Source organism: Schistocerca serialis, chromosome 3 (assembly GCF_023864345.2).
Source record: "Schistocerca serialis cubense isolate TAMUIC-IGC-003099 chromosome 3, iqSchSeri2.2, whole genome shotgun sequence".
Lineage (NCBI taxonomy): Eukaryota > Metazoa > Arthropoda > Insecta > Orthoptera > Acrididae > Schistocerca > Schistocerca serialis.
In genome coordinates, this window is record NC_064640.1 from 1,006,048,201 (window position 1) to 1,006,074,473 (window position 26,273).

A 26,273-nucleotide genomic window follows, 5' to 3' on the forward strand; every position below is an offset into this window, starting at 1 on the left:
TTCTGATTGTGGAGCTACCTGAAGGATAGGGTTTACCAGGGCAACATTAACACATGTGCTGATCTGAAGCGCAGCACATCAAGAGAGGTAGCCGGCATACCTACGGACATGCTTCGTTCTGCTGTGCGGAATGCAACCCTCCTCTTTCAGACTCTTCTGGAAACTGATGGGCGCCATACTGAGCCTCTTTTGTAGCAGTAATGGTACCGGGCATGTAATGGTATGATGTACCTTAGCAGCACATTAAAAGTGTTTCAGTTGAATTGATTCTGCATCATTTCTCTTCCCCTTATCCTTGAAATTAATGTTATCAAGTTTAGTACTCCTACGGTAATTAGTTTCCGTGCTATAACTTGCTAAATAGGGAAAGTTTCATTATAACCACTCGGTATTTCAGACGAGTTTAATAATTCATGGCTGAGCATTTAACCGCGTGCAAGCTCTCCATAGCACACGACGAAGGTAAGACATTTAGTGGGTACCTTTTCAATTACGTATTGATTTCTCGTGGGCCTTGCACGTTGCCGAGCGTTCTCGAAGTGTGGCGGACATGCCGACTAGTCTGACGTCACAAGTTCGTTGCAGGGCCACTTTCTAGTGGGCCTCGAATTCCACGCTGTGACGTCATCAGCTCCTCGTCCATGTACGTTTCCACGTCCTGTGATAGAACGGCTTAATAGATGGACAACACGAGAGAGAGAGAAGAGAGAGAGAGAACGGAGACGACATGACAGAATAACAAATACAGCGAGCAAACCAAAATCGAAAACTAAGATGTAGCGAATTCAGAGCCAAGACAGCGATTTGTAGGAGATTTTTAATTTAGCGTAGAGGGATCACAACTGACTACTTACAGTCGGCTTTTAAAGGGAAGCCACGGGCGCCGACAGGCCGGCACTGTGGGCGTGGCCGGGCGGCGGCGCTTGCTGCGGCGGCTGCAGCGCCCGCAGACCCAGCTGCGTTGCCCGGGGACCGTCATCGATTTCCATGCTGTGCACAGAGCCTTCAAACACATCGGGCCGGAATACCAGATATATCACGAAGAATATTCCATAAGGCCATCTGACTTATCTACGCAGTCAGGCAACTGCCTAGCGCTGATACCAGGGTCACCGTCAAACACTTTTTACCTCCACCTTCAAATGGGTGTACTCCCCTTGGAGAACATTTCCGCCCTTACATCCATATGACCTTTTCTGTTCCTCATCTTCTCAGCGATCGTTCCCTGCAGTTTTTCCAATTTAACAAAATCATTCTTTACACATTTTTCTGTGGCCAGCCTTTTGCATGCCTCACGGCGCTGTGTGTGTGAGTGTGTTTGGGGGAGGGGGAGGGGGAAGAGAAGGGACGGAGGGTGAGGAGGGGAGGAGAAGAATAGAGGGGAGGGGAGGGGGGAGTGGAGAGGAGGGAGGAAGGGGAGGAGAGTACAGATGGCTCTATAGGCGTCAGAGTGACCATATGGAGTCGGTTATGTACTTTCTGGTCTGGGCTGACACAACCGTACCAGTTGATTCCAAAATGGCAGTGCGCCGATCCCTTTCTGCTGTAAAGTGAAATTGCCTGCACGGTCCAAGCTTGAAAATATTCTTCAAGGAAACTTCCTGGCAGATTAAAACTGCGCGCCGGACAAAGACTAGAAACCGGGGCCTTTGCCTTTCGCGGGCAAGTGCTGTACCATCTGAGCTACCCAAGCGAGCTTCACGACCAGTCCTCACAGCTTTACTTCCGCAGTACTTCGTCTCGTGCCTTTCAAACTTCTCTCTCTCTCTCTTTCTCTCACGCGCGCGCGCATGTGTGTGTGTGTGTGTGTGTGTGTGTGTGTGTGTGTGTGTGTGTGTGTGTGTGTGTGTGACCAAACTCCCGAAGTCATCGGTCCCTGGACTTACACTCTACTTAAACTAACTTATGCTGAGAACAACACACACATCCATGCCCGAGGGAGGAGTCGAACCTCCGGCAGAAGGGCCGCGCAATCCGTAACATGGCCGGAAGCTCTCCTGCGGAACTTGTAAGACTAGCATTCCTGGAAGAAGGGATATTGCTGAGACATGGCTTAGCCGCAGCCTTGGGAATGTTTCCAGAACGAAATTCTCCGCTGCAGAATGAAAATATCATTCTGGAAATATCCCCCAGCTTGTGGCTAAGCCATGTCCCCGCAGTACCCTCTTTCAGCAGTACTAGTACCGCAAAGTTTCACAGGAGAGCTTCTGTGAAGTTTAGCAGGTAGGAGACGAGGTATTGCCTGAAGTAAAGCCTTGAAGACGGATCGTGAGCCGGCCAGTGTGGCCGAGCGGTTCTAGGCACTTCAGTCTGGAACCGCGCGACCGCTACGGTCGCAGGTTCGAATCCTGCCTCGGGCACGGATGTGTGTGATGTCCTTAGGTTAGTTAGGTTTAAGTACTTCTAAGTCTAGGGGACTGATGACCTCAGATGTTAAGTCCCATAGTGCTCAGACCCATTTGAACCATTTTAACAGATCGTGAGCCGTGCTTGCGTAGCTGAGATGGTTGCCGGCACGGTAGTTCAGCATGTTCGGTCAGAGGGATAGCTACCCTCTGCAATAAAAATGTTGGGTTAATGGATCAACGATGACCTCGAATAAGCGTAATCGGACGTCTGCCCCGAACAAATACAACAAACAATAATAAACAAAATGAGATGAACAAAAAAAGATGGCACAGCACTTGTCCACGATATGCAAAGGTCCCTGGTTCGAGTATTGGTCCCGTACACGGTTTTAATCTTTCAGGAAGTTTCATATCAGCGCACACTCCGCTGAAGAGTGAAAATTTCATTCTCGATTCTTCAGGGCATGTTGGAAAACTGAATGGTATACACAAGTGGTATTGTCTCATTCACGACTTAAGAGACAGCGCGTTCTATAGAACTGCAGCATCAAGAATGGAGGTTTATTTTATCTCTGTCATTACACGGCTGGCTCCACATAGCGATTTCCTGTAGCCAAAAGAGCACTGTGGAAGAGGTTTATGATTAAAGAGAAAGAGAGAGAGAACAATGTATTTATGTATTCATGTATATGTGACGCTTTCCAACTGTTTGAGCAGTTCTGCGTACCACGAGACACGAGGTGCCTTTTGTCATTTGTGAAGTATTGGGACAGCGATGAAAAATGAAGGTGGCTTAAGTGGCCTTGCAGTGTACTGCGAATTCTAGATAAACTTTCTGTAAAAATATTCTCTTCAGTGCAGGGAAGGGCCATCCAGACAGAATTAAACTCTCTGAAATTCTTGGATGCTGTCTAGATATTGTAGAGCAACGCAATTTGTTTTTTCCAAGTTATGGATACTTTTCACTGAATCACTCGTCCACTGACGACCTTAGAGAAAAGCTTTACAGCTTAACTGCTCGCTATTCTTATTCCTTCCACTGGAACACTTTTTGATGCCAGTTGATTTCCCCAATTACTGTTCAACCTCCCGAACGTGGTCAAGAGACAGGATGTGAGCGTCGGCAGCTTCACACTGCAGACTCTTCTACCATAAACAGAAAAGACATTTACTTTTGTTATATCTGATCTAATTATTAGTCCGTGGCCAAGGTGTTTGCATGTACCACTGCCAGAGACCCTGTCCTTGGAACGGCCAAAGATGATTCCTGGATGGAAATTCCTTAATCCCCGCAAGGACAACTGAGAGTAAGCGGTTCGCATTATAAAGCCAGGGAGAGCGTTGTGCTGCCACGTAGCTTTGTGATACTGCCGACAAATAAGAGGCGGAGGATGAACCATCACCACAGGGTTCAGTTTACAAATTTCAGAAGAACATTTTTATGTGACTTGCGGAACCAAATATAGTTTTTAGTAACTATCAGCGGAATAAAACCCAGCTGCGGTCCGTTGCGCTGGGAAGCTGACTGGATCGTCAGAATAAGTAGTTGAATGAATGCCTCTGAAGTGGTGTTAATAAATGACTTAATAAGGACGAAAGCAGCAGCAATCTGATGCATGCATTTACCATCTACGGAAGACGCTATTTCAACTGTACTTTTCCTTTTTCTTGCGTCTGTACTTTGGCTTTAGCTCAGTGTTCCTGAATTAGTTTCCTGTCCTATTCCTTCCTCGCTTCAGTCAGCGTTTTACCAGCTTTTTGTTTTTGCTTCTATTGCGAACCAAGCAGCTATTGGAAAGTCTTCTTGAGCGGAAGACGGTTATGGATATCCTGTCGAGTTATTCCCATTTTTGCGGGTATTTTTCTACCTCGGTGAACCACACCTGCTTGGATTTTTTGTTGAGAAAGTAGCAGAAGACCGACTGCTCAACTGTGTAGGACTCATACGAGCAATGTGGCCATAGAAAAATTCCTTACCTCCAGTGGTGTCTGTGATCTTTTCTACGAGGGCGTGCTGACAAGTAATGGATCCAATTTTTTTATGTGAAAACTTTTAAAGCGTTTCAAATAAACCAAACTTTATTAACGTTCTCCATCTTTATTCTTCACGTGTACGTATTTATTTCTCAACATAGTCATCCTGGCGACAATCATGTTTCTCCCAACGAGAGACCAGTTTGTCGATACCGTCACCGTAGAATATTTCACCTTGTTGACGGAGCCACAGCCTCACCTTTGCTTACACCGCTTTGTCACTATCAAAGTGAAGTACCCGAAGGTTTTCGTAAGTTTTGGAAACAGATGAAAATCGGATGGGATCAAGTCGGGACTGTATGGAGCGCAGCCAATGACAGTGAACCCGAGGCGTCGGATTGTTGCAGATATCGCAGGGCGCTCGTGTGTGGTGTGGCATTTTCATTCAGGAGAGGGAGCGCCATGTGTAACCGTTCTCTTCAGATTTGTGCTTTCAGTTTTCTGTCATAGTTACACTACACACCGCCACGTTACACGCTACAACTTGGAACCCTCTAGGGGCAGAGGGTTGCAGCTTGGCGTCGGCGAAGCGGGAAATTCGACCGAGTAATATCCGTGACATGCAATACCTCAACCGATATTGACAACAGAATAAAAAATTCGGAGGCATTACTTTTCAGCACCCCCTCGTACATATGTATTGAGTTCACGTTTCAATGTCCAGTCAAGTCATCAGAAGATCAAAACAGACTGCAAAATTAATTAGACAAAATACCTACATGGTGCAAAAAGTAACAGGCGGCCCTAAACAATAAAAAGTTTGAGTACTAAAATAATCCGTTAAATTTCGATCATACGATAAATCCCACAAATTTAAAGGTTGTCGGTTCAACTAAATACCTAGGCATTACAATTACGAACAACCTGAACCGGAACCATCACATGGAAAATGTTGTGGGAAAGGCGAATCAGAGACTACGTATTATTGACAGAACACTAGAAGTAGCAATGATTCTCCTAGTGTGATTGCGTACACTGCGCTTGTCCATCTTCTTCTGAATTATTACTACGCTGTATCGGCTCCTTATCAGATAGGGTTCAGGGAGCACGTCGAAAAGTTTCCAGAAGAGTAGCTCGTTTTGTATCGTCGTGAAATAGGGAAGAGAGTATGACGGACATGATACGTAAATTAAAGAGGCACTCGCTAAAACAAAGGCTTTTCGTTGCAGCGAGAGATTTTAAAAACTGTCAGTCACAAACTTTCTCGTCCGAATACGAAAATATTTTCTTGACTCCAGCCTAGATACGGATAAATGACAATCGTAATAAAAGAACAGAGATCAGAACTGGCCTAGTAAGATGTAAATATCCATTTTGCCTAAATGCTATTCAGTAGCGGAACGCTCGAGAAATAGTCTGGAAGTGGCTCTATGAGCCGTCTGACAACACTTAAATGTGAACTGTAGTGCAGACAGATAGATATAGACGGTTATGTCATCTCCTGAGTTCACTAATTTTTTATTGGACAGGATTTTACTCAAGCTCGTATGTCTATCTCTTGTTTCTAATTTCTCGATGAGATTTTTTTTCATTCGTAACAAGGCGCTCTGTGGCGTATCCTCCGATCATATTACTGTGTCAATCTGGGAAGATCAGGGCGTTGAAGCTTCTTCAGTGCCCGGTATCGAGTAAACGAACCTCAGCAGATCTTACTGTAGTAGTGATAATGATGAAACTGTACTTATATCGAGATTTAAAGTACTGCTACTTATTTTTTTTCTTTCTTTATTGAGTTTCGATTCCCCCCGAAGGGGGCGGGCTGGCAGCAGCTTAGTACGCCGCTCTTCAGCCTACAGAATTTGTTTTAAAAAGATGAAGATAATAAATAATCAAAGCAGGCGATAAAATCGGTGACTTAAATGGTAAAATGGCGGAAAATCGTGGAACTTAAAACATAGAACAAAGGGTTGATGATGCTAATAAAATACAGATGAAGCAGACAGACAATAAAAAATCACACGGCGACAGTCTGGTTTCTGTTCGCAAGAGATATAAAATTTTACACCCAGCGACAGCATGATTTCTGTTCGCAACACTGGAAAGACTAACAACACTGAACATTCACTTGGACACTGCACTAAAACATTGGCACAAATATGATATATGACGGGAAAGGAAAGGCGGGGAAGGAGAGGAAAAAACGAAGTGGGGGGGGGGGGGGACTGCTACTTAAATTATCGACCACTATTAAATATAACAATGTACCTACACTGACGAGCCAAAACATAACGACTGCTGTTCACCGCAAGATTGATTACCTCCTGGTGGCGATGTGAAAACGTGAGGCGGAAAGAAAAGTACGGGGTGACCAAACAGTCAATCAACATTTCAAAACGTACTAATTCACAAATAATGGGGTTTTATTGAAATCAAAAACACGAGTGCAAAATCCGGCCAACAGATGGCACCACATGAGAATCGTGACGGTTGCGAGGTACGTCGATATGTTACAGAATCTTATCATCCCTATCTTGGATGATAAATGGCCGCTATAAGGTATGACTTTTACGCAGGATGGCGCTCCGCCCCGTATTGCTACTCGTGTGAAAGCTCTCTTGCGCACATCGGCTGGTGAGGACCGCGTGCCGAGCCACCATTTCCGTCATGCTTGGTCTCTCTGGTCCCCAGACCTCAGTCTATGTGGTTATTGGTTGTGGGGGTGCCTGAAGTTGCAAGTCTACCGCGACTGTCCCACCTCGTTAGGGATGCTAAAAGACAACGTCCGACGGCAATTTCTCACCATACCTAGTGACGCGCCATACAGTGCTATTCACAACATTGTCTATCCATTACAGGCACTGCTGATGAATGTCAGCCTACATGTTGAGCATCTGTTATCAAGAACGTCTCCTTTGCTAAAAACCAATCGATAAGCTAGTTATTGATTGTGCATCATCTGAAACGCCATCTGTTGGTCATTTTGTGCACTTTTTTGTTTCAACAAAACCCCATGTCATTTCAAGCATGTGTGTCAATTTTTGCCTCTCCACCTACATTATTCCGTGAATGACTGAATTTTCAAATTTTAACGGACTTTCGGGTCGCCTTTTATATAAGAAGAGCAGAGACAGATGGGGAGTTATTCTAGACGTGATACGGACCACAAATGGGAAAACCCACTGACATAGTCGATTCTGACTGAGGGCAGATTAAGGCCCTGCGCCTGGGAATGAACATGTCGGAAAGGGCGAAGTTGGTCAGCTGTACGCATGTTGCTCTCTTGAGTATCTACAGAAAATGGTTGAACGGCGGTGAAACCACGAGTAGGTGTCAAGGTGTCGAACGGCAACGTGGAAGCCGGAGGATTGCCCGGTCTGTGCAGCAGGATATGCAACTGTCTGTCGCGCGTCTCACGACAGAGTACAATGCTGGTACAAGTGTTTCGGAGCACTCCGTTCACGGCGCATTGTTGAACGCGGGACTCCGCAGCGAAAGACCTCTACATGTTATCACTTTTCGAGGAAAGCAGCGAATGGTGGAAGGACTTAGTTTCCTTTTACTTGCCTATTTCATTTAATATTTTGATTCTATGTATTTTGAAACTGAGAGAGTCAAAATGTTTCAATCTTTGTTCGATTTTTGAGTTCATTATAGAAAATAATGGGAATTAAAACCGAAAATCGGTTATTTCAGAAATCGGTTATTTTGAGCGGTTTATACCCTCGGATTAAAGTGGCGTGGGAAAAACCGATATAGCCTAAAACTGGTTGTTTCAGCGATAACCGCCATCCCTAATTGATGGTGCACTCTTGTCGTACACTTCCATCTACTTGGCATAAATTGTTGCAGCATCGTTGCCTTTATCTCTTCGAGGTCTTACCGCTTCAAATCCATAAAAATAATTGCCACACGATACTCCATTTTATCAGTGGACTGCACCATTTCCTTTGGCAACGGTATTGTGGCACATACTTAGACTGCACACATTTACTTGAAAACATTCAAAAAATTAGTTACCTAACTCTACTTTTTCGAGGTGATAGTTAAATCCCTATGCCTGCTCTTCCTACAAGTTGCTTTGGATAAATTTTCCGGGGTACTTTGCTCACCACACTCACTTACTGCAACAATGTTGAGCAGCTGTGAACTCAACTCCCAACTGTGCACATGTGAACATTTGACAGTCAACCAGTTCCGTGTCTCGAAACATTAATGAATTAAATTAAAATCGCTGAACTTGTGCAAAATAATGAGACCCAGGCAGATAAAAACTAAAATCCGCGATGGAAGACAAAACGTAAGTTTGCAATATCAGTCATAGCAACATGCACTGCAGCACTTTGAATTGAACCAGATACCGTTGGTAATCGAATTTCAGTGGTACAGAATGTTCATCTTATAAATTTATTTGTTGAAAATGTAGTACGCTTCAAATCTGCAACTAAGTAAAGGCTAATAAAAAGTGAAAATTAGTTGAGGGGAACAGGGCCTTTGCTATGGGTTTTGCCATCCTAGGCGAGAATATTGAAAAATTTTATTACCATCCGTCTCTCCGATACCTCTCCCCTCTCCACCACCACCAACATCCGACGTCACTGCAATGCAGACCTCCTATTATACATTTAATCTTAACCTAAGGTAAACAGATACCCTCATTTTCTGTGGACAGTCCCCAATTTTCATGCATTGTCCTCAGTCCCTTTACAACTGACTGAGGACAACGAAAGTCCTCAACAATGCAGAACTCGTTTATGATGTTATCGCACCTGTCGAATTGTATTGAAACTTGGCTAATCAGTCCACAACTTCATCAAACTTTTGGATGAAGTGGACATCTCATTTATAACTTTATCATGAAACATGTTGTTAATAATGTCTGTTGCAATATCCAAGATCACGAATGCTTCTAAGAATTCTTGTCTTAACAGTGCACGAAGCCTAATCTCTAAACGCTTTAAAGCAGAAAATGTCCTTTTGCACTTCACTTGTGTAAATACAACTGTCAGCAACGTGCAATATGAAGCATACAAACGGTCGTATGCATTAATGTGTAAGTTATAATAAGACATCAGCTTGCAAGCACGAGGCACACATTTTCTAGAATATACAAGTCATGACACTCACTTCTTGGTTGTTTTTTTTTATACATCAAATTTTAAGAAAACAACAGCTAATTTGTTTGAGAAAAGACAATGTAGTTCTTTTCTCGTGTTGCTAGTCTCGGACGCTCAGACTTACGCCTAGTTTACACGACGACACTATGTTGCAGGCAACTGCCACTGAAACTAAACACTTTCAGCGTGTTCCAACTTTGGCGACACTAGTTGTATGAGTTTTGAGGTTATGTGTGTTCGTAGAGTGTAGACAGACTGAAATACAAAGTGGGGAACGGAGAATAATGTTCGCTTTTTGGATTTCCATGCTTTGCATAGGTGTTTGTAGGATTTCAGTGATGCTGATTACAAAAATAAGCAACATATTGCTGCCGCTGAGACCGTCATGTATCATCATAATGTAGATGGTTTGAAAATACCTGATGTGCAGGGCAAAATTTATTGAGTTAGGAGCACATACACAACCGGATTCAGAAAAATACAAGCAAGTGTAATTCTAGCTGTGGCAATGCTCTTGTCTACAAGACTAAAATCCCATCGTTCGAGTTGGCCAACTCTTTATAAGGAATATTGTTGACAGGAGGGAAGGCTATACAAATCCAAGAAGCTGCATTCTTTATTCAGTATTCATCTATTTAAAACGTCGCTGCAGTGCTCCCCATTCATATATGTTAGAATTTAGAAGTATTGCCATTGTACAGGTCTATCTTCAAGAGAGTAGTTTGCAAACCATTCTCTTCTTAATGTGGCCTGCTTCGAATAATTATTGTTGCTAATGTTAATAGTTATTACTGTTAATGTTAATAATTACCGTATTGGTGTTAATGAAATAGCGTCATCAGCAACTAAAACCGTATCTTATAGCATGCCAAGTGTTCTCGATTGTAATACACACAATATGATATGTAATTTCAGTTCTAGCGACAGTGCTTCATGCATTACAGTACCTTTATTCCTTATCACATAATTAACTCTATTTAGAAGAAACGTGAACAGTTCTGGTGACATTCTATGATAATTAAAAGAACTTCTTGGATCTTCTGTTATAAATTATTTCAGCAAGTAAACTGAGCAACCGAGCTGACGTCGTTTCGTCATCCAGTCACGAACCAAATGGTTCAAATGGTTCTGAGCACTATGGGACTTAACATCTATGGTCATCAGTCCCCTAGAACTTAGAACTACTTAAACCTAACTAACCTAAGGACATCACACAACACCAGTCACGAATCGAAACACATTTCTTATTTTTTTCTTGTTAGCGATTCCACACAACAAGCTTTAACTCCATTACAACTCGTGCGAAGTGCAGCTGCCAAAACTTTCATTTCAGACGCGAATCAGGGACCCACAAAACGACGAAACTGAAGTGTATACTGATGTCGCCGCGTCTACAGTCATATATGAAATCACTTGCGTGCAACTCATTCCATGCAACGAGTGGCGCAACCCAATGTCGTGGTGTAAACTAGGCTTTACAGACAGATACCAACTCATTTTTATGTACAGGTATGATCAGCTGCACTTACCTTTTACTTTTAGGTATGTTGAGAGAGAAATACAAAACCTAGCTTGTGAATACATGATAGATTATCTACAGGAAATAATAGTAAAACTAAAAATATCAACAGAAGCACTCAATACATCAGACGCTTGACAAATGGTCTGCATAAAAAAGCACTGAGGGAGGCATGGTATCAAATCGCAACATGACGGCAGCGCACTTGCCCCGCTCAAGTGCAAGACAGAGATGAATCAAGGTCATGTTTGTTGCCGTTTCGTACTAACAAGCGGCTGTTTCAGTTTTGAGATATGTAGACGCAATGCGTTCACTTTCATCAAAGACTTATTGAGAAACTGTTCTGTATGGTTTTGAAAACAATTTTAATTTTTCCACTTTTTCATTTTTTCACCTTATTTGCCCGATCTTTTCGCTATTTGATTTGAAATTAATTTTTTCTCCCTTTGCCGCCACTAAAATTTTGCCGCCCTAGGCAGCCGCATAGCCTTGCCTAATGGTAGAAACGGCCGTGGAGGGAAAACAATTATCGCGTCCAAAGCGACACTGTTCTACCAGACATTGGTCAACACTGTCGATTTTAGACACATTACATTATCTGTGCCACCTGCAAATTTTCGATAAATCACCAAAGTATCGACACAGCAAATAACTGCACATGAAAATTCATATGCATCAAACGAAAGGTAACAAAGCGTTGAATAGAGTATTACAATTAGTTTGTACCCTGGATATTAAATTCGGAATTTACGCAATTTTCTCTTATTGGCGTGATTTTACTCGCGAATAAGGGAAAAACCAGTAATGTTTAAGAACTGAATTTAATGCCATTTTTCCCACTCTGCGCCTTTAAGGGGACCACACCCTGCCTATCTAACCCACGTTAATTTAGGCAAGTATTTGACCCATTTCTGAAAAAAGCTATTTGATGCAGGACCTTAATATTATTACTGTATGTTACATGATGCTAACAGAGTCAACTGTACTAAAATCTACTTTATCCATTTTATAGTTTTTGAGAAATACTTTTTTAAATTTATTAGTAAAAAATATTTAGTTTTTTCTGCAGAAAATATTTTTTGTGAACTTCCTAATGGGGGAATATTAATGAATGTAGTACCAGAGGTGGCTTTTTATGTTATGCAGAGTCCCTGAAAATTTCATACGTTTATCTATGATAGTTTCTGATATAATGGGGCATATGTACTGAACATTTTAGTTTGTGGGAAATCGACTTCAAAGAAAAAACTTTTGAAATTTGTTACTTACAGTTAATTAAAACTGTCCTGCCGCATATGATGGCCCTTCTTTGGCCTCTAGCAGGTCTTCCAGCTTCTTTTTCACCTTCCTGGATGTTTGTCTTGGTTTCTTGGCCATATTAGAGACAGACCTGTGGCATCAGCTACCCTCATTTTATCTCAATGTTGCAGCCCAGTGATCATACAGTATTATTACCAGGATTAATTCCCAGCTTTTTCAGTACCCAACACTTTCCAATATTGCCACAATTGAATGTAATAACAGAGTCACGAACTCCTAGTTTCATTGTACGCATGTCTACAAATACAGTTTTAGGAAGGCAGTTTCAAATTATGCTGTTGAAACATTCATTTGGGATCTGTGTCTGCCCATGCAGACATTTCCTTGGGAGGTTAGGATGAGCCAAGTCTCTGAAAATAGGTTTAATTGCTGTAATAACAGCAGCAGGAAGAGAATGCTGGTGAGAATAAGATTCTCAAGTTGCCTGAGCGCTATTGTATTTGCACCACGAATTTTCTCCTGATGGACACAATCCGACATGGCTTATCATCAGAAGAGTACTTATGGAAGAATATGGCCCAAACATCTCTCTTCATTGCCCCCAGATTCTCTTTATTTCTCCCAATTGTCTGCCCATAGTATACCTGCAAGTTTTCTATAACAACTACTCGCAATCACACTTGAACAAAACTAACCGTGTGTTTGAAAGCGTGTTGTTTAAAAACAGCAGAAACAAAAGAATGCCGACTAGACTTGGCCACTGTTTCTATGTTTCGATACAGCGTATCGATACGTGGAACTGTTTCAGTGTTTCGGAACGGCTGTGGTTCACTGTTTCGAAACAGTGGTGTTTCATTCCGCCCCTGTCTCGGATATCCGGACCAGATTCGATCTCGAGCCAGACACAGAAACTGTATCGTTGTTTCAAAATAAGGCTGTTTCAGTCCACCTGTGCTTGGAACGGACTGATTGTATCGAAACAGTGATGTTTCATTCCGCTCTGTGTCGGACGAGATTCGGGCTCGGAACAGGTACTGAAACACAACATACCACTTCGTGAACACTTTCAAGAGTGTCGAAATCGTTTTGACAAGCAATAGCATGAAGCTTAAGATATCCGAAAATAAAGCTTCGTTTCTAGATGACTGTCCTATTCCGAAATGGCGTAACATTTGCTTTATAAACACTAACCAAACAATAAAACAACGCATACTATTCACATTCAAAATAATAAATATGTGAAAATCATTCAGTTAAATTACACTTTTTTTATAACATACGTTTCTCTGTTCAAGTACAGTAATCATATTAAGAAACGCAAGTAAGCATAGAACATTTTGAATAAAAAAAAAGGCGTAGAGTGACAGTTATTATACATATACATAAATTTAATGTAGGTATAATTGCAAGCAATCTGTTTGACATATCACTGTTAGTGTAATGGTGAACGGGAAGGGCTGGGAAGCAGTAACGGTTCGAAACACCTTGAAAGACAAAATTTTTTCTGTTATATTTTGTTATTTATTCGAATTATTTGGCGTTATTTGTGCGTCTATAGTCACTCTGCCTATTATCCACAATGATTCCCTTTGTGTGCATGGAAATTAGCAGGATGGGTATATTACCCATACTAGCGGAATGTGGGAATCCCAGTAGCATATCCGTTGTTTTTGCAGTTCGCTCCCACCTCCAGTTCCGTTCGTGGTGGTTATTCTGTCTTCAGCTATGGCTGTCCTCAGCCAACTGAAAAAGTATGAAAGTCACACGACACGAAAGCAGCGCATTTGCTGCATGAAATACGAAACTGCCAAGACGCCTAAGTGATAGTTTCTGAGATATGATTAGCGCTCTCGCACCTCATTTGTGTTTATATGGACATACCTATACAGTAGACATTCAAGATGATAAAATGTCTAGGTTTATTAGATTACAAAACACAAACTGTTTCACTGTTTCGAAATAGCGTATCGAAACATGACATTGTACTGTTTCATTTGTTTCGAAACAGTTACGTGTTTCAGTTTGCCCATCTCTAATACCGACCGTCGCATTCCAAGGATAGCCAAAACACTCAGGAGTCAGGAGAAAAAAAAAAAAAACCTAACGTGCAATGTTGTCGATATAAAGATCTAAAGCATATGCAGAAAAGTGGGCGTCACACATAAACACACGTGGTAGGAAAATGCTCTTTAAATGCCCGAAAAAAAATTTTCAGCAAAATCCTTTTCAGAGTACTTAAATAAAACCTTAATCCATCGAAATATGATGGAAACCGAAAGTCTATGTTTTCGACCTGAACCACAGTGTGGTCCCCTCAATGATGTCTCCTACATTAGTGTGGTATAGATGAACACAATATTTACGATTATCCCAGTCAAACCTTTGAAAAATGGTCACCACTCATACTGAACATCTTTCAAACTGGAAGCGATAAGTTCCTACAATTTGAGATATATCAAAGAATGAATAATTATTATTATTAAAACATTCAGTCTAGGAAATTTTTAATTGTGTAGCTTTATTTTGTTGTTGTTCTTAGGGGATTTCACAGTTATGATCAGACATATTATATTTAATTTTTTAATGATTCTTGTGTGTGACTGTTGTATATATTACTATTTTTATGTAATTGTTTATTTACAGAACTATATCAACATGTCCCAGTATACCCCTTCCTCATACTCTATCAACATGGATGGTTATGACAAGCAGGGCTGCCTGCATGAAATATTTATTAAACAAGCCAGATTAACTCCTCATAACATAGCTGTAGTAACTCACGATGGGCAACAGGTAAGCTGTCTCCTAAGTAGCACAATGTTATCTCATATAAAGGAATATTTTATGTCAGTCATATTTTCAGATTTTAGCCAAATAGTTTCTCTGCAAAATACAAATGGTCTCTCTCCATGACATAACGTAATACACTTACTAAAATGTTTCCTTGGCAGAATGATTTCTTAATTCAGTTTATGCACCACACAGAAGACAATAATAATACTTTTGAAGATCATTCAGTGTATCATGTTGCCTCCCTTGTACACATAATACGAAATAAAATGATCATGTGTACTTGCCCAATTATTTCATTCCAATTGCTTACTACAGACCAGCTGTAGTACATTAAATTTCCTAAAATCTCAATGCAAATTTTGCACAACAGTACATCAAAGGACCAGTTTTCTGTCATTAATCCTATTGTTAATTACTCAAGAACGATTTATTTGTCCATGAGTCCAAATTTAAAAGTTTATCTCTGCTCATATTTTGAATAACATGGCATGGTACAGCTGGGTTTCAAATAGTGATTATACTGGTTTCTCAGATTGAAAGAGAAACTGAGTGGCATTAAACTGTAGCTTAGCTATAGCCTGTATGGATAGTAACTTGCAAAACTAAAGATTTTATGCCAGTAAAAATACTGCCCATACAGGCTGTAGCTTGTCTATCCTTTATATGTGGTTACGTGAAATTACTCTCTCATCATTGCACTACCTCTTGGATAACTGATGTTCATTGTTCCAGTGCTATACCTAGTTTAAATGATTCTTCTTCTACACAACATTGCTACTTAACATAGTGATAATGATTTATTTGCACAGTGGGATTTGACAAGTCTACCTGCACTAATAAACTCATCCACTAGGCATTTCGTGTTGGTGATTACATCTTCTATAAACTTCTACAATCACCTGTGTGCATTGCTCTTTTCAGTGGGGTCATACCCATACATGTTCTGTAACTATCAAAGGGTCTTGAATAGCCCACACCCTTTCTTCAACAATAACCCAAAGATATCTTGTTGCTTTGACATGCAATCCACTATACAAGCAAAAGAAAACAAAATAGACTCTTAAATGATTGTACAAAGGAAGAATCGCTTGAACTACATGAAAAGTTGGAATTATTTACATTTTTAATAAGGAAGTTAGAGCTGTTTTTGTTCCGTTTGAACATGATAGAGCTGAATGCAGTTACTCTCACTTGATTGTCCATCTGTGTACAGTGTGGTACAGTAGTCAGTGTGTGCATTTTTGCTTTTGTCAAAAAGTTTAGTTTTCAACAACACCTAAAAGATGCTGTGACAAAGTTTGTTTTCACAATTTCATTCTCTGTAGTTTGAAATTTCAATAGTGTTGCTAAATTCTCCAAGCACTGCCACAGACTTTTAGTGTGATCTCTTTTTATAGCTGTCTCCCTGCAGTCTTTGGTAGCTGTGACATTGTTTGGGTTAATACTTTCTTTCTTGTTACTGTAAATATGGATAGATAATGTGCTCACTGTGTGCAGATGCTGGGGGTGTTGGCACGTGTCCATAAAAAGCTAGAACCTGTGTAGTCCACAGTAGACAGGTTTCAGATTGTTGCCCTGGGTTGTGACAGCCTTTGGACACCACTGAGTATGGCTGTGGTACCCACAAATACCTAATGTGGCTGTGCCTTCCGAAGCGCATAACATAGCCCAAGACAACATTTTAATATCTGCAAGCTGCATTGTCAAAACCTGCATATCCTGTAGGCCATATATGGTTTCAACTTACTATTTCAAAGCTTTTGAATAAGGTATTAGTTAAAATTCAGCACCTTTTTGTTTTGGCAGTAACTTTGTCCCTGCACAAACCATAGACCTATCTGCAGTGGAGTTTCTTACATGGTTCAGTATACAAATAGCTGTACCATAGGTGCAACCAGATCAGAGCGATATCTATGGAGAGTCTAGACTTACATAGGATTCCTGAAGCCTATTCAGTAGTTGATAGCAACAGTCTTGATATAGCCTTGTAACATTAGCCAACATGTTATTATGTTCATACTGCAGACATCTGAAAGCAAGGTGAAACTACAGCGGTTATATTTCATAAGGGCATGTAGTTCTCCTGCATGGTTTAATAATGATCACATCCTTTTGGGCAAAATAGTCTGGAGGTAAAAAGTCCTAGTAGTTCAGTGTAGACTACGTAGGTGGAGGTTGTCATTAAAAAAGAAATTGTCGCTTTGGGTCAGTGTGTGGAAACTTAAGTTCTTAATCGTGCAGGTAAGCTAGACAGACTGAAAAGAGAAGTGGACAGGTTGAAATTGGATATAGTGGGAATTAGTGAAGTGTGGCGGCAGGAAGAGCAGGACATCTGCTCAAGCAAGTACAGAGTTATCAACACAAAATTTACTATGAGTAACATAGGAGTAGGTCCAATAGTGAATGAGAAAATAGGGATATGGGTGAACTGTTATTAATAACAAAGAATACAAAAATTGAGAAATCACCAGGGCATGGAAATGTACCTATAGAATTAGTGAGGTGTGACCCAACCATTCTGTATGACTATCTAAGAAGTTGTTTAATAAATGTATGTGGGATGGGTAGGAAATTCCAGCAGAGTGGAACCTAACATATTTAAGCCACATACATATAAAAGGAAGCAAGAAAGTATGTAGTAGTTATTGTGGCATAAATATAATAGAGGGAAACATTCCACGTGGGAAAAATATATCTAAAAACACAACAGTTTGTTGCGAAAGCTTGAATTTCATGTGTATGTTTGTGTTTGTTTGTGTGTCTATCGACCTGCCAGCACTTTCGTTTGGTAAGTCACATCATTATTGTGGCATAAGTGTCACAAGTACAATTATCAGGCTGTAAGGGAGGAAATTAAAATTAAGAATGGAAAAGTTTGTAAATGAAGCATAAGAACAAAGTGGCTTCAGAAGAGACATGTCACATACAGTTCAAATGGCTCTAAGCACTATGGGACTTAACTTCTGAGGTCATCAGTCCCCTAGAACTTAGAACTACTTAAACCTAACTAACCTAAGGACATCACAAACATCCATGCCCGAGGCAGGATTTGAACCTGCGACCATAGCAGTCGCACAGTTCCAGACTGCAGTGCCTTGTCATGTACAGATAATATCTTTACCCTAAGATAGATCATGGAGAAGAGATTGGCAAGGAATCTAAGCAGTCATTTGGTTTTCATAGATCTTGAGAAAGAATATGACACAGTGCCACTAAAGCTATTGTTTGAGGTGCTACGTTCAGGGGAACTGCCAAAACTTTATGTAAGAAGCATCATAAACCTGTACAAGTTGGCAGAATGTGTCATTAAAGTATAAAAAGCACATCAGAATGGGGATTGAAGTAGGGAACCAGTATATGTACATACTTTTCTATGCTGATGATCAGATCATTGCAGCAAATGATGAAGAGGGTATATCTTACATGTTCAGGAAGTTGTTGGAAGAGTATAAAAAGTAGGGTTTAAAAATTAATTTTGAGAAGATAGATGTTGCAAAAAAGAGGGAAATAACCTGGACATTGTCAGACATCTTATTGAAGTGTTAAAGAGTTTAAGTATCTGTGAAGTATCTTATGACATGGTGGAAGATGTGACAGAGATATCTAACAGTGAATCAGGCAGGGTAGGGCGGCTATCCAAAAATTAAACTTTGTACTTCAGTTCTCAAAAATGAGTTTAAAAGTTAAAATTCATTTATACAAATCCATCATGGACCCAGTAACAGCCTATGGGAACTCACAAAAAGAATTGAAAAAAGACTTAGTATTAGAAATGGACCACTTGACATGAAACTGTAAAATGTCCGGACTTGATCACATAAGAAATGAGGAAATAAGAGAAAGGACACAGGCTCTTTACAGTATTATGGATAAAATAGAAGAAAGACAGCTAGGATGGTTTGGGTATGTCAAAAGAATGGGTGAAGATGAATGGCCCAAGACAGTAATTTCATGACAATCTCCTGGAAGGATAAGAAGAGGAAGACCATGGAAAGTGAGGCTAAGTGGTATCCAAGAAGTGATGGAGAGAGGAGGAATGGAAGAGCATGAAGATGAATGGTGAGATCGAGGTATTTGGCAACAGTGATGTGAAATGTGGCAACAGTTCAAGAACCCCCACAACAAGTAAGGAAGGAAGAAATGGCAGAAGGATTTAAGAGATGAGACCTAGATAAAGTGAAAGATTCAATGGTTGTTCAGTGTTTCTAGGGATGTATTAGCTAGTGACTGGTTGAAACTGAAGGAATAAATAAAATAGAAAATGAATGAGTAGCTTTTAGAAATGAAATAGTGAAGATGGCTAAGCACCAAATAGACAAAAAGACAACATGCAATAGAAATCCTTGTATAATGCATGAGATATTGAATTTAATTAACAAGAGGTGAAAAAATAAAGAAACAGCAAATGAATCAGGTGAAATGGAATACAGACATCTTAAAATGAGATGGCAATAAGTGTAAAATGGCAAAGCAGGAAAGTGTAGAGGGGGAATCCAAAGCTGTGGAAGCAAGCATAACCTGTAGGAAATTAAACGAACCTTTGGGGATAAAAGAAACAACTGCATGAATAGCAAGAACTCATATGGTAAGCCTGTACTAAGCAAAGAAGTGAAGGCTGAAAAGTGGAAGAAATATACAGGGTGTTACAAAAAGGTACATCCAAACTTTCAGCAAACATTCCACACACACAAATAAAGAAAAGATGTTATGTGGACATGTGTCCGGAAATGCTTAATTTCCGTGTTAGAGCTCATTTTAGTTTCGTCAGTATGTACTGTACTTCCTCGATTCACCGCCAGTTGGCCCAATTGAAGGAAGGTAATGTTGACTTCGGTGCTTGTGTTGACATGCGACTCATTGCTCTACAGTACTAGTATCAAGCACATCAGTACGTAGCATCAACAGGTTAGTGTTCATCACGAACATGGTTTTGCAGTCAGTACAATGTTTACAAATGCGGAGTTGGCAGATGCCCATTTGATGTATGGATTAGCACAGGGCAATAGCCATGGCGCGGTACGTTTGTATCAAGACAGATTTCCAGAACGAAGGTGTTCTGACAGGAAGACGTTCGAAGCAAATGATAGGCATCTTAGGGAGCACGGAACATTCCAGCCTATAACTCGCGACAGGGGAAGACCTACAACGATAAAGACACCTGCAATGGACGAGGCAATTCTTTGTGCAGTGGACAATAACTCTAATGTCAGCGTCAGAGAAGTTGCTGCTGTACAAGGTTAACGTTGACCACGTCACTGTATAGAGAGTGCTACGGGAGAACCAGTTGTTTCCGTACCATGTACAGCATGTGCAGGCACTATCAGCAGCTGATTGGCCTCCATGGGTACACTTCTGTGAATGGTTCATCCAACAATGTGTCAATCCTCATTTCAGTGCAAGTATTCTCCTTACGGATGAGGCTTCATTCCAACGTGATCAAATTGTAAATTTTCACAATCAACATGTGTGGGCTGACGAGAATCCGCACGCAATTGTGCAATCATGTAATCAACACAGATTTTCTGTGAACTTTTGGGCAGGCATTGTTGGTCATGATTTGATTGGGCCCCATGTTCTTCCACCTACGTTCAATGGAGCATGTTATCATGATTTCATACGGGATACTCTACCTGTGCTGCTAGAACATGTGCCTTTACAAGTACCACACAACATGTGATTCATGCACGACGGAGCTCCTGCGCATTTCATTCAAAGTGTTCATACGCTTCTCAACAACAGATTTGGTGACCGATGGATTGGTAGAGGCGGACCAATTCCATATCCTCCACGCTCTCCGGACCTCAACCCTCTTGACTTTCATTTATGGGAGCTCTTGTCTACGCAACCCCGGTACCAAATGTAGAGACCCTTCGTGCTCGTATTGTGGACAGCTGTGATACAATACGCCATTCTCCAGGGCTGCATCAGCGCATCAGGGATTCCATGCGACGGAGTGTGGATGCATGTATCCTCGCTAACGGAAGACATTTTGAACATTTCCTGTAACAAAGTGTTTGAAGTCACACTGGTACATTCTGTTGCTGTGTGTTTCCATTCCATGATTAATGTGATTTGAAGAGAAGTAATAAAATGAGCTCTAACATGGAAAGTAAGCGTTTCCGGACACATGTCCACATAACATATTTTCTTTCTTTGTGTGTGAGGAATGTTTCCTGAAATTTTGGCCGTACCTTTTTGTAACACCCTGTATAGAATGGCTACAGAAAGGAAACAAACTTTAAGGCAATATTGTGGAAAAGTAAGATGGATTAGATGAAGGTAAGATGGGAGACGTGATACGATGAGAAGAATTTAGCAGAGCACTGAAGGACCTAAATTGCAACAAGGTGCCTGGAGTAGATGACATTCCCTCAGAATTTTTGATATCCTTGGGAGAACAATGATGGCAAAACTATTCATCTGGCATTCAAACATACAGCATATAGCATAAGGGAAACACCCTCAGACTTCAAGAATAATGTTATTACCTTAGTTCCAAAGAAGACAGGTACTGACAAGTGTGGCTATTACTGAGCCATCAGTTTAATAAATCATAGTTGCAAAATACTGGCATGAAGTATTTACAGAAGAATATAAACTGACTACCACAGGGAAGATCAATTTGGATTTTGGAGAAATGTATGAAAATGTAAAACTATACTGTCTCCTCGACTTATCTCAGTAGGTAGATGAAGAGAGGCAAATCTCCATTTGTTGTTCTTTTAGATTTAGAGAGAATTTCTAACAATATTGGCTGGAAAACACACAATAAAACAAGGGTTATCTACAATTTTTACAGGTACCAAACTGCAGATATGAGAGTCAAAAAACATGAAAGGGAAGCAGTAGTAGCCTGTCCCTTTTGATATTCAGTTTCTACATTGAACAAGCAGTAAAGGAAACCAAAGAGAAATTTTAGAAGTGGATTAAAGTTCAGGGAAAAGAAATAAAAACGTTGAGGTTTTTGATGAAAAAATACGGTCTTGAAAAAAGGTTCTAAAATGGATGTCAATATATATAAAACAAGACTAACAGATTATAATCTAACTAAATCTGGTGGTGCTGAGAGAATTAGATTAAAAAATGAGACAGTAAACATAGTAGATGTTTTTGTTATTTGTGTATCAAAATAGACAGTGGCAGAAACAGAAAAGATAGCCACAAAATGCAGACTGCCAATAGCAAGAAAATTGTTTCTGAAAAAGAGAAATATTTTAACTTCTAATATACACGTAAGTATTAGGACATCATTTCTAGAAGTATTAGTCTGGAATGGAGACTTCTACAAATGTGAAATGTAGTTAATAAATACTACAGATAAAAAGAGTGTAGAAGCTTCTGAAATTAGATGCTACAAAGTAATGCTGAAAATTATAAGAGTACATTGGATAACTACTGAAGAGGTACTAAATTGAGTTGACTATAGACACTGAAGTGCCAAAGAAACTGGTATAGGCATGCATATTCAAATACAGAGATTTGTAAACAGGCAGAATATGTTGCTGCAGTCAGCGCAGTTGTTAGATCAGTTATTGCTGCTGCAATGGCAAGTTATCAAGATTTAAGTGAGTTTGATTGTGGTGTTATAGTCAGCACATGACAGATGGGACACAGCATCTCCGATGTAGCGATGAAATGGGTATTTTACGATTTCACGAGTGTACCATGAATATCAGGAATCTGGTGAAGCATGAAATCTCTGACAACCCTGTGACTGGAAAAAGATCCTGCAAGAACGGGACCAATGGTGACTGAAGAGAATCATTCAACATGACAGAAGTGCAACTCTTCTGCAAACTGCTGCAGATTTCAATGCTGGGCCACCAACATGTCTCAGCGTGCGAACCATTCAACGAAACATCATTGATACGGACTTTCAGAGATGAACGTCCACTCATGTATCCTTGATGACTGCACGACACAAAGCTTTATGTTGCAGTTCTCAAAGACACGTAGAGTGGCCGCCAGAGTGACCATGTTGTTCATGTTTAGTTTGTTACCAGGAGGCGTCAACCGTGTCAGATGTCGAATGATCACTGTGAATGGTGTGGAGATGCTGCATACTCGAGTAAGACAGTGTTGTCAGCACCTGACAGAGTTTGAAAGGAGTCGTCATTATGCGTCTACATTTAGCCAGATAGTCAAATTTCACAGTATCTAGGTTTGTGGGGCATCTAGATGTGACAGTGATCCAATGCTGGACTGCACAAAAGTGTGAGGGCAGCCGTACTTTTCTTCAAAGTGCTGTTTGACCACAACTGACTACCACAAGGGAGGATCGTGTTGTGCACCAAACATGCTGTAATATCTTCAAACCTGTACCTGCCATCCAAGAGCAAGTAATTGAGTCCCTGCAACATTCTGTGTCATCCTGCAACCATTGGTCTGAGACCAGCAGCAGCCTGAGTAGGGAATTACCACCCCGTGTGAGACCTGCTGTTAACACTACAACACAAATTGTTGTGTTTGGAGTGGTGCTGTGACTGGGAAGTACGGACTGCTGACAAATGGTGTCACATTGTATTCAGCGACAAATTGCAGTTCTGCCCTACCCTAGGTGACAGTCATCGACGAGTGTGGCGGCAACCTGGGCAAAATTCCCATTCTTTCAGTGTTTTTGACAAGATAGCATACTGCGAGGAGCCGTTGTTTATGACTTCAGGTCATTGCTAGTAGTGATTGAGCATACCCCTGATGGCACAATGGTACATTGCAGTCATCCTGTGTCCTCATTTTTAACCTCCCATGTGACAGTATCGTGAGGCCATGTTTCAACAGGACAATGCTAGTTCATATATGACACATATCTCTATGAACTGACTGTACGATGTTGAGGAACTCGTGTAGGCAGCAAGATCCCCAAATCTGTCCCCCACAAAACGTGTGGGACAAGTTCAGACATGAACTCCATCCCAGTGCCAGTACGCAGGATATCGAGGACCAATTGCAACAGTTGTGGGCCAGTTTGCAGCAAGAGAGGATACAACAGCTTTATGAAACCCTTCTCAGTGGAATCAGTACATGCATCCAGGCCAGAGGGGGAGCAATGTCATACTGATGAGTGAGCTTATACAACAAAGTTCTTTGTCATTTTGGCTCAATTTTGTAATCACTGCAATAGCATCACATATCCTCTCAACCTATGAAATTCCATTTCGTTTCCTCCTCCCATTCTGTGTGCTTCATTTTCTTTGCCACAAAGTGTATATGAAAAATTACCATACACAGTAAATGATAATATACTGATTTGCATATGTAAAGAGATAGGATGGAGATGTGGGTGGAACAGTAGCTGGGTTTGTGAGAGAAGAAGGGATAAATAGGGATAGTGGATGTAGCAAAAGGTCAGCTTCCTCACATTTACTTCCTTTTGTACTACTGTTTGACCCTCATCATGTCAGTCACACGTTCCCTGTCATTTCAAATCAAAAACTCTTTGTGCTACAGCAGCATTGACATATGAGAAGGCCATGTTCTGTATTTATGGTGTGTTCACATGACAGCAAAGGAAACATAAAATCTTTATGATGAACAATTAAATGACTAATACGTTACATGAGTTATGAGAAAATTAACATGCAGCTCCATACTGTCATGTTTTAAAGATGTGTGAATAGTTTCAGGAACAATATATTCTAAGTCTGCTTGTGGTATAATATCCTCAATTCAGTTATCTTTCTCATCAGCCCATTAAAAAATAAAACTCACTTTAAACATTAATTAAAATGTAGTTTATGATTATTACAGATCACATATGAAGAACTTGACAGATTAACTTATTTTCTATCTGTAAGACTACGTCATATGGGAGTGAAAAAGAACACTGTTGTGGGAATTTTAATGGATCGCTGTCTTGAGTACACAATCTCATACATCGCAATACTCAGAGCAGGTAAGAATTAGTACTAGCAGCAAGTTTTTAAAATAACCAGCACCACTTTCTAAAAGAAAATAACTTTACCAACTATCTCTAGCCTCAAGAAATTATTATCTTCAACATAATGTTTAGACGTCATAAGTTAGTAGCTTATGATATGAACTGCATGCAGTTTTGTTCCTTCTTAAGTAGTAAAATGCGTGTTTCTTTCAAAAGTGTGTAGAAATAGCGTAAGCCATAAATAATGAATTTCAGAAATGCAGAGGAACATATGAATCTACAAGAAAATAAAATTGGTGGGAGAGGGTCATATGGCACTCTTCTCTCCAAGGTTGGAGACTGTAAAATGGTTAATGTCAGATCAGATAGTTGTAGACACCAAAAGATTAAATGTTTTGTATAGACCACTTTGTAAGAATGTAATGATCTAACAGCTTCTAATCAAGTTTCTTCTGAGAGATGAAAGAACTGAAACCAGAAGTGAACATGGGGAGAAAACTCTTTGTAAGCTTACATCACAAGAGGTTATTTGCCCAAGATGAATGAAAGAATGGCAGTCAACTCTCTGGAGTGAATGAAATAGCCGTTAAAATTCTTGTGTACTGTTACTATACTATAAATGAGATACTGTGTTGTATTTTTCACAATTCATTGCAATAAGGAATTATCCTAAATAGACATTAGTATGCTTCTGTCAAACATATTTTTGAAATAGATGACTGTGTACCACCCAGTCTGCCTTCTAGCATGCTTTTTTAAAATTCAGAGAAACCAATTCATAAAATTTTAGGGAAACACTTCAAAAACTACAATTCACTGAATTAAAGCCATGTTGGTTACCAGCAGGGTGTATCAACTAAACAAGTAATATTCTCATTTATCAGCCTATTTTAATAATCCATTAATAGAAGAATGTCTGGTGTTGGAATCCTGAAACCTTTTGTCATCTATCCAAGGCTTCTGATTGAATCAACAGTGAGAGTCTTACAAGGAAGACAGAGTATTACAAGTTAAGTGAGATAGCCAGAATGTTGATTAAACCGTATCTAATGACAGAAAGCAAAACGTCTTGTTGAACCATTGCACATGGAATATGTGTATCGTCTAAGTGGGATCCTATTAACTGAGAAGTGTCACATGACCCTGACCTTTGTCCCCTATTATACTTCATCTTTATTAATGATCTCATGATGTGTGCCATCTCTGAGATTCATTTTACACTTTTGCTGATGATACAATTATTATTACTAACAAAATACCCAAAACAATCTTAAGGAAACTGCAAACATTCCCTTTAATGGCATTAAAAAGTGAGTTGCTTCAAATAGATTCTCACTAAATGCAACAAAATACAGTTTACTCATTTCACTGCTACTAAGAGAATGCAG

At 40.3% G+C, this 26,273-nt stretch overlaps 1 protein-coding gene across 3 annotated transcripts in view; it reads left to right on the plus strand.

The window, feature by feature from the left end:
* LOC126471452 (uncharacterized) overlaps window positions 1-26,273 on the plus strand; it is a 413,388-nt gene that overhangs the window by 217,975 nt on the left and 169,140 nt on the right. For all 3 annotated transcript variants that reach the window (XM_050099641.1, XM_050099639.1, XM_050099640.1), the window contains 2 exons: window positions 14,859-15,008; window positions 24,756-24,900. In XM_050099641.1, the coding sequence (XP_049955598.1) occupies window positions 14,871-15,008; window positions 24,756-24,900 (283 nt within the window). In that variant the 5' untranslated portion in view covers window positions 14,859-14,870. The remainder of the gene's footprint in view (window positions 1-14,858; window positions 15,009-24,755; window positions 24,901-26,273) is intronic.